This window comes from Daphnia pulex, chromosome 9, assembly GCF_021134715.1.
Source record: "Daphnia pulex isolate KAP4 chromosome 9, ASM2113471v1".
NCBI lineage: Eukaryota > Metazoa > Arthropoda > Branchiopoda > Diplostraca > Daphniidae > Daphnia > Daphnia pulex.
The window spans coordinates 2,074,928-2,090,112 of NC_060025.1; the positions used below are offsets into that span (position 1 = coordinate 2,074,928).

Genomic DNA, 15,185 nt, shown 5'->3' on the forward strand with positions numbered 1-15,185 from the left:
TGCAAACTGGCCTTTCCTTCTGCATTTTGACGTTGCTGGGGGATGGGTCTACATCTACAACAACCAATATCAAAATGAATACCAAATGGTTATGAACACGTGTCGTTCTCACCCAACCTCTACACCACTGCATAGCACGTTTTACGTAATGATCTCCGTGACCTTCGAACGTCCAACTGGCCTTTCCTTTTGCAGGGGATGGGTCTACAAAAACCAATATCAAAATGAATACCAAATGGTTATGAAGCATATAATGAAGCAACATGTCCCTTTCTCACCCAACCTCTACCCCGTCGCATGACACGTTTTACGTTATGATCTCCGTGACCTTCGAGCGTGAAGAAAATGCAAACTGGCCTTTCCTTCTTTAAGTTGACGTTGCTGGGGATGGGTCTACAATAACCAAAATCAAAATGAATACCAAATGGCTGAGCCTTGCGGCTATTGTACCTGCTTGAAAATGATGCAACGCGTCCAGTTCTCACCCACCCTCTACACCACCGCATTGACAGTTTTACGTAATGATCTACGTAACCTTCGAAAATGAAGGACATGCAAACTGGTCTGCAGGTTGAACTCTACACTGGTAATTGAAAAATAATTAATAAACACTGCATCAGTTGGAACATGTTGAAAATATATCTAAATTTAACTTAAGACATTATAAAGTAACGGAAGAGTGCACATAGAGAAAAACTAATTGAATTGATACGAAACTCCATGTAAAAAAATCTAACAATTTACTCATTATTGCGAGTCGGAAGAATGCAGTTGATGGCTGGACTTTCGTTGTCGGTAACTTTCTGTTCACTAGGCCTACGAGCCATATGAACGGAGTAAAGTAGAATTAAGCAGTTACTTAAATTTGTTAAGCTATGTAAGAGATTTCACGGACTCTCAAAGGGTAAACAAGCTTACCCAATTACAAAAAAAATGGGGTAAATGATGAAAATGCAATCACATATAAAAACCACATCTTAAGATTTTACGTAAATAAATGACACCAAAATTAAACAAAGGGATCTACTCTCTGGTCTTCAATCGCTGAAATTTACAACTTGCTTTTTAGGAAATTAATAAACACATTAAAATTTAAATAAATACATAAAACAAGCCTGACAACAATAGGACGAGTAGGACGATCACTTCGTTGTCTATGGTTTCAACTAACATGGCCAAAGCCAAACACTACAATTAACAGGGAATCAAGAAGAAGGTAGGGGCTTAAGGGATAAACAGATGAGTATCTAACTTGTTTTAAAAGCAACATGATACATATAATCTAGAATTTTAAGTAGAAACAATATAGAAGTATAATGATAAACAATGCAGGCACTAGAATCAGTAAAGACTTACATTTTAAATGGCGTTGAATTTATTACACACACAAAGAAAATTACGAAGAACATGAAGAAAACACAAGAACTTTCCAAATGTGTGAAGACAACAATGCGATGCTAGCGACATCTAACTACAATCAAAGTGACCGTTTTGTCCATCATTTTCTTTTATGGGTAAAAAAAAGAAATTGCCACTTGCCAGCTTAGCAAGGTATATTCGAAGGGTTGCCTGTGATTTTTGTTTCATTTAAAAAATCACAATAGCATATGACGTTCAATAAATGGCCGTAATAGACGAGTTGCGGATGCTGAGTCTGTCGCCTCTCTTTCTCCTCTCTTCGCCTCGAGAGGCCAAGATAGGGATGAATCCTCCAGATGACATGCAACTCAGCATCCGCAACCCGTCTATACACTTCGTGTAGACCATGAAGTCTACAGACCCGGCAAAAACTAATTAAGGAAAAAAGTTGTAAAATCAATCTACAGCTTTTTGGCTCGTGAATAAAGAACTCGATAACTTCGACAACCTAACTCAACCTAAACTCGACACCTCGATCCGCGCTGGAAAGTCGCTTGATGATCCCCAGTTGTTGAGTACAATTGTTCATGCCATAAATCACTCAATGGCAACCCTATTAACTTTTAGTTCTACTCCTGCAATTGGGACAAAAAAAGTGAAAGGTTGCAAGGTGATCTAATGAAATTGCCGAATTGTTGATGTCGTGAGTCATCTTGAGGTATACGTGCACACTGCACAGCTCAATTTACAGGTTAGATCACATAAATGGAATGGTCTCTTGAATCAGAGAGCAATAAACTTACTGACCGAGATTCCAATTATAACTGAAAACACACAGATATCCTTGTTTCAGACTCACGCCAAACATAGTCACGCCCTGCAATTCGAATGTTTAACGTGTATCCACTTCTAGGCTTTGCCGATTCCAAGAAGAAACATTTACATACAACACGGGGAAGGTCTCATACCTAAAAAACAAAGTGGTCGATAATCTGTTTAAACACAAGTAAAATAAAAAAAAAATTTTTAAGGAAGAAATTAATAATAATTGGTGTGAATATATCCTATGACTAAAAGTCTAAAACATAGTTTTGGCAAAATATTATTTAACAGCAGTGACTTCCTTATTTTATTTACACCTCTAACATAAGTGCAGTGGGGAAATATTTGGACTGGACTTAAAAAAGGCAAGGAATCTCTCGATTGTTAGCTTTATTATTCTGAGTCTTCATCACTGTCCAACGGTTCATCTTCCAACTCTGGCATAGGAAACCTAAGCACTGCGGCCACACCAGTTAACTGCATAAGTTCTGTTTCAAAAGAGATATTGTAGTCAAGTTTCCGTTTTCGTATGATTCAGTCATTAAAGGAAAGCACTTACGTTCCCCCGAAACGTGAAGTGAGGAGAAAATGCGGGCAATACCTCCATTGTCTCGCACACTTTCAACGAGCTTAACGTACTTTTTACGTTCCTCAACACTTTGAGACCTGATAGAACAAGCTGATTAATAATTTGCATTTGAAAGTAGTTTATACTTCAATGTATACCTGAAAAGATTATCGGAAACCAAAAGAGTATCAATAGCTTGACCTTCATTGGCTTTTAGAACGTGTTTCAGGCCGTAGAAGGCACGACTTGGCTCTGTTTGTAGAATTGAATAAAAATTTTCTAGTGCTTTCACTTCGGCCATGGCTTTAGTATCGGCCATTCGCGATGTGACAGCGGGATCGGCTAAAACTTCTACAAAACGTGGAATGTTAGCTGAGAAAAAAAAGTTAAATAATTCATGTTCCCGACCTTGCACTTGCCTTTTAATGAATGTTTAAATCCTGACGAGGCGTGAATAAGAAGAAATTTTGATTTGTTATCGATCAGCATTCGATTATCATTTTTCGAAGCCCATTGCATCATGTATTCAAAGAAATGATCCTTCACAAAACCGGGAGAGGCGAGCAAAATGCATCGGGTGACTTCAAAATTGACGTGCCGAAGAATGGCTTGTAAGACGGTGTCGTAAAACTTTTGTAAACCCTGCGTCATAAATTCAAATGTCAATGCTGAAAATTTTGTAAATAATGAAATCAGGCCTTTAATAAACCTTTTCATGTTGTGATGTGCTTCCTTTTCTCTTACGAGGAATGGTAACATCAATTTTAGCTCTGACAAGGGTCATTGCTCCTGTGACCAGACAGACATTTGCCAAACCTTCATGCATAATAACTGCAGCAACATCTGCATTCTGACTCGGGTCACAAGCCATATCAATGCGTTCAAGGGCCACAACATCCCAGCAAGCTTTGGTTAGCGAAAATTTTCTGTTTGGCTCAATATCAACTGTGTGGTACGCTCCCATCTGAAAGTCAATTGTATGTATGAATTAATTGGTAGATGGACACTAAAATATGAAGTCATTCCATGATACCTTGACATATTGATTTTCTTCTATATTTCTTCCTTTTAACCTTAATACACAGGCCTGAGTATCAAAATCTATGGTTTCAACTTCTATAGTGAGCATTGTCCTTACTCGGCTGCTGGAAGATGAGCCAGTTGCCGATTCAGTTTGGACTTTCCTAAGTTTTATCAAAACAAAAATTTTTGTGATCAACATCGAGACACGTTTGTTTGTATTTGTTTTTAAAGGAAGATACCGAATTGTTGAGGCTCTGATGGTGTCTCCATGAGAAATAAGGTTGTAAGCATGCCACATATCTTCGGGATTCTCGGGGATGAGAGCGACCCGTCTAGAACATAACTAATATTACCAACTATCACAATTGATTTCGGATTTTCGAAGGTACACTGACCCTGTGCCGTCTCTGTCAATATATCTGCTGACGAGTTTCATCTTAAATTAGTTAGATTTAAAGTAATTGAGGAAGATTGAAGTAGAAAGTCAACAATCATGTTTGTGGAACACGAACGAAAGAACGCCATCTACACTTGGTAGGCGAACCGGTCAAATAGTAGAAAAGAAAGACGTCAGATGGCGAAAGTTTGATAAAATTTCAAAATTCAAATGATGTTTTCATTACGTTTGCTTTTAGCGCTTTCTTTGCGGAACGAGTGGCCATGCCATTTTGCATAAAAACAAGCGACTCACAATTTATCTACTATTTCCCTATTTGTCTGGTCTACCGATGACGGTAGACATCAAGCGAATGAAAGAAAAATGAATAAAGAATTGGCTTGATCGCTCAAAGAGTGTCATCCTTGTCTTTAATCTTAGTAGCCCAAGGCCGAACAACACTCACGAAACAAGAATTTTGTTTCATTTCGAAATGGCCGCTTTGCAGCAAGGCTGCGACGGTTTTATCAGCAGCGCCGGCCTTAATGAAATGCAGACATTTTTCAGGGAAAATTTCAGTTGCAGGCATGGGCGTCTTTCGATTTATTTTTGCACGTAAATCGATTGAAAGCGACACGCCTTGTTTGTTGTTCACAAAAGTTGTTGTGACTCCAATTTTTATAACCCCAATCCAAGTTCAATTGCTTGTTACACTTCAAACTAAACTAACCCAACATGCAACAAAGAAAAAATCAGTGACATCATGATTTGAAAGCTGTCGGCTATTAATTGGCTAATAACGTTGCTTTTCTTGGCCAAACAAAGTGTCGCCCACATATTCTACCCCGTTTCCCTTATCTTTCAGGTCGAATGGGCGAGAAATCAAAACAACCAAAACGACCTTTGTTCGTCGTCGTACTGTCGACCAGTTAGAACCTTCCGCGATTGCGTAAATTCATTCCCGCAGCAACTGCACGATGACGTGTTACGTTCGACTTTTTCGTTGGAATAAAACCCCCCACGCTCACAGTACCTTATTTGCTGATGGAACGATTTCCCGTCCAAAAGAAAATGCGGTGACGCATTTTACACACATATTGAGTCTGCGCTGTCTAGTTCCACAGCATGGTCTGCGCTATTAGTTTTTTATCCCGCGTGTAATTCACCTTTTTTTTTCTTTCTTTTGGCAAAACACAAAACTGCCAATAAATGCGTTGAGTGTATAAATCCAGGTTTTCCTTTCACCTTGCATAGCGAGGCGGACATGAAGTGCTGCTGCTGCGTTTATGGGCGTCGCTTGATATTCCATGACGTGTCCGTAATTTCACTTTTCAAAGAGAAGAAAAAAAAGAACTGCAGCAGCAGAAATCTTGTCCCGTTTTGGCATATGCAAGGTTTTCTTTTTCATCCATCAACTCGTCGTTAAATCGACATTATCTAGCGTGATAAGCAGCAAATACGCTTAACAAATCTACCGTCGATATCACAAAGAGGTATTTCGGGTCCAGTTTGTTGGTCACCTTGTTATTTTTCACCAACTTCCTGAAGGCACCATCACGTCATCTTGGCAAATGTTAACACATTCAGGTGGGCAAAAACGCCCATTGCAGAAATCCTTTTTGATGAAATCGTCCATATTTCCGCTAAAGAACGAAAGAAAGAAAGAAAAAACCCGGTTGAAGCTAATGAATACGCACATGCAATGTGTTGTGTGTGCAAGCAACAATCAAGGTCGCTTCCTCTCTGCGTCCACTAAACCTGAGAAACGGCCAAGACACACGTGTGTAACATCTACCATCCAGCAGCAGCTAAAACATAAGAGGGAGGTGCTCTCCTCCTCCGGCCGGGAGGAGGACAATATAGACTGACGTCACAAACTTGATTTTTCGTTTTTCTTCTTTCCCTCTCCTGTTTCTCCCGAAAAGAAAGAAAAAAAAGTGACGGAGACTCTCTAACCAACCAGCCAACAGAGCTCCTAACCCTCCAACACGTGATCCTTGAAGGAGATAAAAAGAGACGCTGGGCGCCAGTCCACCTTCAGTTTGTTTCTGACTGAACGTCCGCACGCACAGGTGTACGATTCCTATTTTCACCGCTCACAGCGACGATCTCCAACGGACCACAGCAGCAGAGGAAAAACGTTTCCTATTCTTCTTACAAAACAACAACAGGTAAGTGTTTTTACCTCGAGTAATTCATTTAGTAATTGATTATCTAAAATGGGATTTCCGTGTAAATAAAGACCAACTTTGCACACACGAAGAAAAAAACACACGAATTAGATTAGAAAGGATTTAAGAAAGTTTTAGATGAATAAGAAATATGTGACGTAACCTGCGGGCCATCTGTTAGCTCATCCATAATTCAAATTTCACTTTCATCTGCTATCCTTATTTATTTTTTCTCCTCCTCTTGTAACAGCGCAACCCATTTGGCCCTCAGCTGAAAGAACCCATAAAAATCCGATTATATATATATAGCATAAGTCAATTCCCTCGGCCAGCCAAGAAAATTAACAGTTGAACTGATGGGAACGTTAAGATAAAAGGGGGGAAGAATCTTACGTCGGCAGATGGTTCCATTCGGATGGCCGTTGCCTTCAAGGTTGTCTGGGGCGGTTTGAACGCTGGTCTTTTTTTTTTCGTTTAAGATCTCTAGTCACAGATTCTTCTTCTTTCCAGTTTTCTTCCTCCATCAAATAAAGTCAAAAGAAAAAAAGAAGAAGAAGAGTTTCTTGATCCCTTAACTAATAAATGCGCTTGTTAGAAACACAAAGAATCAGCATCGACCTTGAGTGAACGAAAATGTCGTTCGGGAACATCTCAACCAAACCCAAAAGAGAACAACTTTTGATGTTGTTCTTTTTTTAAAAAAGGGTTATGACACAGCAAAAAAAAAAAGAAATAATAAAATAAAAAGGGATTTGCTAAAATTCGAAAGTTTGGTAGCGATCCAAAGTGGAAAAAAGATACTGGTTAGAGAACACAAACGAAAAAAAAAACGATACCGTGTGGCGTGTTGTTCGTGAAACTTCGGTCGGATCAAATAGGATGGGCTCTTGTATTTGTTTTTTTTCTCTCCTTCTCTCTTATTATTCGATTGTTGTGTTGGCTTTCTGTCGAGGCTAGAAGGGTGTGGGTCAGCAGCACGCAGCAACTATCTCTCTCCACTCTTGCTCTCTCTGCTGGCTTTTTTAAGCTTCTTCCTTAGATGGTAAGTTTCTGAAATCACCAGCTCAGCACTACCCACCTGAGAAGAGTATAGGAGAAGAAGAAGGTCACTCGATGGCGAGACCCGCCCATAATCAAATCGACACGACAGAATTGAATCACGTCCGTTTCTGCCCCCACCTCGGGATGTAACAAACAAATAAAGATGTCATTTCGTTTGGATGCGCGAATTTGTAGTTGGTGGGGTTTTTTCTCTCTCTCTCTCTTTTCAACCAAAGTTAATTTGGCGCTGCCAATGCCCTTACATGGCGACACTCGCCTGTGTGTGCAATGCCCAAGTAAAAGAAAAATAATCCGGGACTGTGTTGTTTTGTTTTATTCGGGAGGAAGCCGGTCGTTGTCAAGGTTGCGTGACCAGCCGGCAAACCAACAAAATAAAGAACTCTTGCAAGCCGATTATGGAATTGCGTGAATTGGCAAGATGAATGTTATCCCTCCCTCAGTCGACCTCGACAGGCAGACACGTTAAACGTAAAGGAAAGGAATAAAATAAAAATTACATTTGACGACCCATGAAAGGGATAGTTTTCAACTGGTTTCTCAACTGGTTCAATGTCTCTTGGGTTTTTACCTTCCTATCAACAAAAGGCATAAAAATAGATTAAAAACTAGGCTTTTCTATCCTACTCACATACTAGAATGGACACTTGACGACTGATAAAATTTTAAAAATTTTGACTTTTTCTTATTTGGGTGTCTTGTTTTTACCAGATCTTAAAATGGTCGGGATGCTGGCCTTGTCTCTGCTGATTGCCCAGGCGGCCGCCATGGGAGGCTTTTCAGGTAAAATGAAATTCAAACATTAACATTTTCTGGGTCAGTGGATTATGAAGTCAGTATGTGAATCATAATAATCTGTCGGGAAATAACCAAAGAAAAGAAAATATTTGGAAACTTTTAATGGAATAAACCTGTCAGTTTGCAAACCTTAATGCCACCTGAAGGCTGTAAATTGGCCCGTTTTCCTTGTTTCTCTGCAAAGAAAATGGGAATGAGGAAATATATCCCCAGTAAGTAGGTGAACTTGATTCGCTTAACGTCACCCCAGTTAGTACAACAATTTTCCATCCTTGGAAAATTACCGGTTATCCACTCATCAATCATTTTCATAAATGAAGCGACCTGTTTTTTCTTATGGATTTTGAATATAAACCTGGACGTGACCCTGTGGCACCAATGTCTTATTGTGTTTGGGTAAAAATTTGACATTCTGTTCCATTTCTTCTAATTGCTTCTGAAGGTAACGACCCGTGCAGTCCTTATCCTTGCGGCCCCAATACAGATTGTATGGTTAGCCCGCTCGGTGTGGCCGTCTGCCGCTGCAAGTCGGGTTATTTCCCCAAGCCGGACACGATTACCGGCTGCGGGCATCAGTGCGATGATGACGATGATTGTTCAAACTCGCAAAACTGCGCCAACGGACGTTGTGTCAACATTTGCGAAGAAGGAATTTGCGGAGTGAACGCCCTCTGCGAGCCAAGAAACCGACGTGCCATTTGCCGTTGCCCGTCTGGATATTCTGGCGATCCATTCACTCGCTGCTCTGCTGGACAAACCGGTAAAACGAAGGTTTCAAATACTAAAAGAAAAAAAGAAAAATTAACTGGGAAATTTCATGTGAACAGATCAACGAATTTTGACCGGATCCAGCAGCAGTCACAGCAGTTTCAACAATCCTTTCGGTGGTAATCGCCAGACGATTGTCACTGGATCCAGCGATTTCGGTGGCTCTTCTTCCTCCTTCAACAGCCCATCTTCTTTCAACAGCCCGTCTTCTTTCAACAGCGGCTCATCCTTTAGCAGCGGATCCTTTAGCAGCGCCCCTGCAGTGGGCTCTTCCTTTAGCTCCGCCGGATCTTCGTTCAACAGCGGCGGTTCCTCATCTTTCGGTGACGATCCTTGCTCAAACTTCAAATGCGGATCCAACGCCAACTGCTTGACCAGAAGCTTCCGGGCTGCTTGCGCTTGCCGTTCTGGTTACGAAGGTGATCCGTACACTGGATGTCGTCGCTCCGAGTGTGTCGGTAAGTTGCATTCCTCTTCGATTGCATCCAACAATTACAGCATCATGATGAAATTTGGCCGGTCAAAACAGAAAACACCGAATGCCCCAGCGATAAGGTCTGCCACAATTTCCGTTGCATCAATCCATGCTCGACCTCTTGCGGTGTCGACTCCGAATGTACCGTTCGCAATCACGTCACCGTTTGCCAGTGCCCCAAGGGATTCACCGGTGATCCATTCGTCTCCTGCACTCCATCATCCAGCTCCAATGTCGCTGGCCGCCAGAGTATGAATAACTTTCCATGACGTTACCTTTTTCTTTTGAAATTTAAAAAAGAAAATTTGGAATTGTCGTTAAACGAAACAAATAAATAATAAATAAATAATCGTTAAACCAAACAGGCAGCGATTATTGTACCCCTTCGCCGTGCGGAACCAACACCAAATGTCGTGTGGAGAACAACCGGGCTGTCTGCTCTTGTCAGGATGGATTCATGGGCAATCCTATCCAGGGATGTCGTCGTGAATGTGAAACCGACTTTGAATGCGACGCTAACCGAGCCTGCATGAACTTCCGTTGTCAAGATCCTTGCGGCACCTGCGGAACTTACGCCGACTGCAACGTCCGGGTAAGAAAATCAAAAAGAAATTTAACATTTTAAGTTTCTCTCTCGCATCAATCACCAAATTCCTCGCGCTCATGATTATGCAAATGATATGATTTTTCGATTTGTGTTGAAATTTCTTCCAGAACCATCGCGCAATCTGCTCTTGCCCGGCCAACTTCTTGGGCGATCCGTTCACCCGATGCTACCCCGAGTGCACGCAACACGAGGAGTGCCGAGCCACCCAAGCTTGCTTCAACCTCAAGTGTGTCGACCCTTGCACAGGCGCTTGCGGCATTGGCGCCGAGTGCCGTGTCGAGAGCCACAAGGCCATTTGCTCTTGCCCCAAGGGCCACACTGGACATCCATTCGACCGCTGCCGACCCTTCGACAAGAGTAAGAACAACGTAATCAAATCTCCCAAGGATCTTTTGCTAAAAAATACCCACCCGATATTTCTAGGCGATCTTTGTAACCCGAATCCTTGCGGCACCGATGCCGACTGCAAACCAGGCACGGACCGTCAAGGAAACGACAGGCCAGTTTGCTTCTGCCGCACCGGATATCTGGGAGATCCCCTCGTCGGTTGCCGAAAGGGCCAATGTATCGACCATGCCGTAAGGAAATCCGCTAAAATATTTTAAGAGAATGTTAGGACTAATTTTTAAAATGTGCCCAGGATTGTTCTGGCAATCAAGCTTGTTACGGTTACCAATGCGTTGATCCATGCACCAGCACTTCTTCATCCAGATCTTCCGTTTGCGGAATCGGAGCACGATGCGACGCACGAAACCACGGAGCCGTATGCTCATGTCCCGTCGGCCAGGACGGTGATCCTCTGGTTGAATGCCGTGCTTCCTTCAGGGGTTAAACAAAAGTTATTGCAAATTTTAGAAAAGAAAAACACACACACAAAAAAAAATCTTCCTTCTTCTTTCTCTGTCCCCACACATCCGGAGTTCTCTAGAACAGAATAAAAAAAAAAAAATTTACGAAGATGAAAAGTGAAACAATAAAGCAAACTCAGCAAACGCCTAGACGATGTTTTTCATCTCTCACGCTGTAAAAAAAAAGAATCGCTTTATTACTTGTCCAATTTTTCTTTACCTTTTGGCAGACCGGGAAGGGTGGGGCAACACGCCTTTTGTTTTAGGACAAAAACAACGGAAACTAATCGTAAGACAGATGTTGTTTTTTTTACTCCTTGTGTTTTTTTTATTCGGCTTTGTACCTAATTTAACGTGTCTCAAAACTGCTTATTTCCTGCGAATGGCATGATATTATACCTTTAATATTATACCTGAATGATTAACTCTGGCCTTTTTAAATACAACAAGAAAATTCGTTTTCTAAAATAAAATTTGTTTTTGATGATGTTGTATACTTATTATATCCGTGGCTGTATTCGTAGTAGAGACTCCAAACACAATCAAATGTTGATTCATATTATAAGGCAGATTTAAAGAACGAATTCTTTGGCACTGAAAGAATTTTAAAATTGAACAAATTTAAGGCACCACATGAATGGAAGTGATTGGTCAACTGGATTTCATATAAAAAAAGAGAAAACGTAGCTAACAGGTGAATACACCTAAAATTAATTAAAGAGATTGCCGTTGAGATAAAATGTTAGGAGACAATTAACAAGAAGCTGTCATGAAAAACCTGAAAAGTCATGTGCTATGGGGGATTTCATTGTCGCCGATGTTGTCGGTGGAAATGACTGCCAAGTCAGTACCGATAGGGATAACTGCCGGACCAGTGGCTTCTAAAATTTCGCCCTCGTCGAACTGGAAATTGTCCTCTATAAACTGAAGTAGGGCTTTCTCTCCTTGATCACGCTCGTAGTAGTTGACCGCTTCGGTTCTTGGAACGAACATGCCTTCGTGCACGTTTCCCAGCGTCATGTAATAGATCTTGTTTTCATTCATAGTCTCGTCATTAGGGAAAAATAGGAGATAGGAGGCAGCGGCCTGGCAAGCCTTTTCGATGTTGCCCACTGCAAGAAAACGAATGTTTTGATTTCTTATTTGTGATTGATTAAGAGAAACGTCTTACTTTTGAAATAGGCAAACTGCAAGTAATGGTAGTGACTGGGAAGGAGATCGTCATGTTTCTCGCCATTCAAGTTTCCCAGTTTGTTAGCACACTTTCGCTTACAGCGCAATGTGAAAGTGTAGTGATCTAAACAAATAATCAATCTCCATATTTATAGGTACCACTGAAACCTGCTTTGATGTTGTATAAACATACTTGAGATGCTGGAAATGAAATCAGGAAACCAGCCTTGATCAAAGGGACCCTCACAATGAGCTCTGCATTCTTCTTCTGCTTGCAAGTATTCTACCAAGGAAAGCTCCATGTTGGTTGTAGTTCTGTCATAGTCCTTCTTTTTGTAGGATTCACTGCCACGAATGTAGAATTCAACATAGGGTTTAGCTTCAAGGTTGATGACATAGTTGGGATCCACTTTCAATTCATTGATGAAAAATCTAAGATTTTCTTTCATCACAGTATGGTTTAAATTCATAGTTAAGAAAGTGTAGGCACAGGAAGCTGCCTTGATATTATCGTTGGTCTGAAATAATCCAAACACAAAAGTTTAAGTAAATAATAAAGAAAATGTGATGTAGGATACTAACCTTGAAGTAGCAAAGCTGAAGATAGTCATAAGGTTTCAAAGTGTCAAAATCATCTGTTTAAAATGTAAAAATTTTTAAAAACAGAAAACATATTTGATGAAGATAAGACTGTCTAACCTGCAACTTTACGGTCAACAATTTCTGCACGGTTCTTCAAAATATCTTTCTTGCATTTCAGTAAGCAAAGTGTCTTCTTTATCATCTTTTCCCATAATTTCATATCTTCCAACTGTGGAGACACCAACGGTTTGTCAAAAGATTCCTTGAGACATTCCAATCGACAGCCCACCACAGCATCTTTGTAAAAATGATAATCTTCAATGGCTTCGTTCATACGCGTGACGCACTCATCCCATTGCTCATTTAGATATGCTTCTACTGCCTGGCTGTAAAGAATATCGTACGAATTGGCAGGATCAGCTTTTGTAGCAGAGCAAAAGTAAACCAAGAGGGACAAAAAACAAGCTTTAAACAACATATTCTTACAATATATAATAAGGCTTGACAAAATAAAATAACATGGGCAGACTATGGAGCTATGGAGCAAGGGGAGGTTATCTTTGTGACTGCTCCACGTTAACAGTCAAGATGCCCTATGCAAAGAAGAGGGGTACATATATGCGTGAGAAAACATCTGTTAAAAACCTTAAACAAATTCTCGTGTTTCAATGTTTTGACTTAAAAGCAACATTGCCAATTATGAATAACGCAATCATGAAATTAATTAATCTTGAATTCTTTCAAATTTGAATTATATTTTTCAATTGCTGGTGGTTTTTTAACCGTGAATCGTGAGATGACAGGTAAGTGCAATAATTTAAATTTTTAAGTAAATAGAGCTGACAAATTAAAGTGATGTAGATGTCGCTTGCGTCTGAGCAAATAGTGGCGCAGAACCGCAGACGACAACTTAAACTTCAAAACAAACAACTGAAATCATTTGTGAAATTCCAGGCATGGATGAGTTCCTCCATAAAGCGCTTTACGTCGAGGAAACAGACGAGGATATCGATTTTGAGTCTGCGCCCAGTACAGGCCAAGAATACTTGAGAAGAGTTATGTAAGTCATGAAAACTTGTGTGTTAATAAATTGTATCACTATAAATTCATGCTGCCGGTTTATTTGGATAGAGTCGAATCGCGAAAATGCGAAGCGGTTGTAGTTGCCGATATGAAAGGAAAGAAGCTCAAAGCCCAAACTGTCAAATACACTACGGTAAGTTTCATTTTATTCAAATTTATTGATCTAGTCTGTCATTTCTGTGTAAATTCAGGACTCTGGCTGCCCACCTGCACCAGAAGTTTTCCTACCTTCAAAAGAATGGCAACAATTCCAAGTCTCTCAGTTTTCCTGCCTCAGGAGCCGCATGGCAAAACACTTGGCCAGGCTGAAAAAACAAGGAATTCAAATGAAACCGAATACAACCCTGGTAAGATCTTTGCTGTTGCAATGGCTTCCAGATAAATGAGTTTGGTCTTAATTATCCCTTCCAATTGTAGCCTGCTGGAGACAAAGAAAAGGAATGGTCAGTGTTGTGCTATGGTAACCCTGAGGATGAAAAGCCTTGTGGAACACCACCTATGCTCCCCATCATTTTATCCCTCAACCAGGTATATGAAAGTCACCTACTTCTCAGCATTCACACTATTATTTCTGTTGATGCAGTTTATGGTGGAGACTCTACTAGAGTACAACGTACAATGGCTGGAGGAGACGAATTTTACTCAGCAAAGGGGTCAGTGGCTCTACGCTCTACTTGCCAAATTGGAGAAACCTTTGAAACCCGAAATGTGTAGCCTCATCAGAACACTGGCACGTTTGTGTAGCACATTCCGAGTTCAATTAACCTCGGTCGACGACCCGCTGTTGGCCCAGCTCAATCTTTTCATATGTCTAGTCGGTCGTTACTTTGATCAAAGTGATTTAGCCGATCCGATGAAATGATTTAAACGCGAACAACGAACATTTCTGGTAACACATTTCCCGCATTGTATTTTTATTTTATTTTTCTTTTGCTCGCCATTTTGTAAGAAATAAAAAATGACTGATGGTAAATATAGTAAAGATCGTGGGTGAATAAGAACATGCATGTGGCTGATGGTATTACATTTAACACTTTTTTTGTTTTTTATTCGGGAGGGATAGGAAGAGGAGCTGAGTTGCATTCGTTTTTTTTTTCTCCCCCATTTTTCAGTGATGGCAAAAGTGGTGGGTGAAAATAAGAAGATTATAGCAGTTACATGTATAATAGCTGGAGGAAGAAAGAATTGAAGGGAAGGTCGGACAGAGATTTTAGAATTAGAATTTGCGTGTGTTTCTTCACAATTCCATTGATTCAACAGTATATAGAGATACGTTAGAAAAATTTGAACTTTCCCATCGATTGAACGAACCAACACAGGAAGGAAACGAAAAAGTGTAAGGAGAGGCGATGCCAATATATTTCTTATATATATTGTTTCTTTTTTATTCATTTTTTTGTTTTTTGTTTTGTTTTATTTACTGCATCCAATCTCCTCCGTTGTGTTCTCCTTCAGCAGATGAAACTGTCGCAA

The 15,185-nt window shown here is 40.5% G+C and overlaps 4 protein-coding genes across 5 annotated transcripts; 2 read left to right on the top strand and 2 right to left on the bottom strand.

The window, feature by feature from the left end:
- Positions 1–2,464: 2,464 nt before the first annotated feature.
- On the bottom strand, positions 2,465–4,315 carry LOC124201855 (protein pelota-like). Its single transcript, XM_046598107.1, has 8 exons — positions 4,168–4,315; positions 4,012–4,104; positions 3,783–3,933; positions 3,459–3,713; positions 3,169–3,391; positions 2,908–3,100; positions 2,741–2,847; positions 2,465–2,669 (listed from the first exon to the last, which is right to left on the bottom strand). Exons 1-8 carry the CDS (start codon positions 4,206–4,208, stop codon positions 2,575–2,577), a joined length of 1,158 nt encoding a protein of 385 aa, XP_046454063.1. The 5' UTR covers positions 4,209–4,315; the 3' UTR covers positions 2,465–2,574.
- Positions 4,316–5,998: 1,683 nt separating this feature from the next.
- Positions 5,999–11,361, top strand: LOC124201853 (neurogenic locus notch homolog protein 3-like). Its single transcript, XM_046598103.1, has 9 exons — positions 5,999–6,319; positions 8,090–8,161; positions 8,619–8,936; positions 9,004–9,402; positions 9,474–9,668; positions 9,785–10,011; positions 10,134–10,383; positions 10,450–10,604; positions 10,667–11,361. The coding sequence occupies exons 2-9, from the start codon at positions 8,098–8,100 to the stop codon at positions 10,856–10,858; spliced, it is 1,800 nt and encodes a 599-aa protein (XP_046454059.1). The 5' UTR covers positions 5,999–6,319; positions 8,090–8,097; the 3' UTR covers positions 10,859–11,361.
- Positions 11,179–13,310, bottom strand: LOC124201854 (endoplasmic reticulum protein SC65-like). Of its 2 annotated transcripts, XM_046598105.1 has the most exons (6): positions 12,747–13,283; positions 12,630–12,682; positions 12,241–12,565; positions 12,046–12,171; positions 11,653–11,986; positions 11,179–11,578 (listed from the first exon to the last, which is right to left on the bottom strand). In XM_046598105.1, the coding sequence occupies exons 1-5, from the start codon at positions 13,105–13,107 to the stop codon at positions 11,661–11,663; spliced, it is 1,191 nt and encodes a 396-aa protein (XP_046454061.1). In that variant the 5' UTR covers positions 13,108–13,283; the 3' UTR covers positions 11,179–11,578; positions 11,653–11,660. The 2 variants fall into 2 exon arrangements, with proteins under 2 accessions (XP_046454061.1, XP_046454060.1); XM_046598104.1 differs by having other exon boundaries at positions 11,179–11,986; positions 12,747–13,310.
- A 199-nt stretch (positions 13,311–13,509) lies between these two features.
- LOC124201856 (gem-associated protein 2-like) lies at positions 13,510–14,713 on the top strand. The gene is made up of 5 exons (XM_046598108.1): positions 13,510–13,689; positions 13,761–13,845; positions 13,904–14,059; positions 14,130–14,240; positions 14,296–14,713. Exons 1-5 carry the CDS (start codon positions 13,586–13,588, stop codon positions 14,572–14,574), a joined length of 735 nt encoding a protein of 244 aa, XP_046454064.1. The 5' UTR covers positions 13,510–13,585; the 3' UTR covers positions 14,575–14,713.
- Positions 14,714–15,185: the final 472 nt, after the last annotated feature.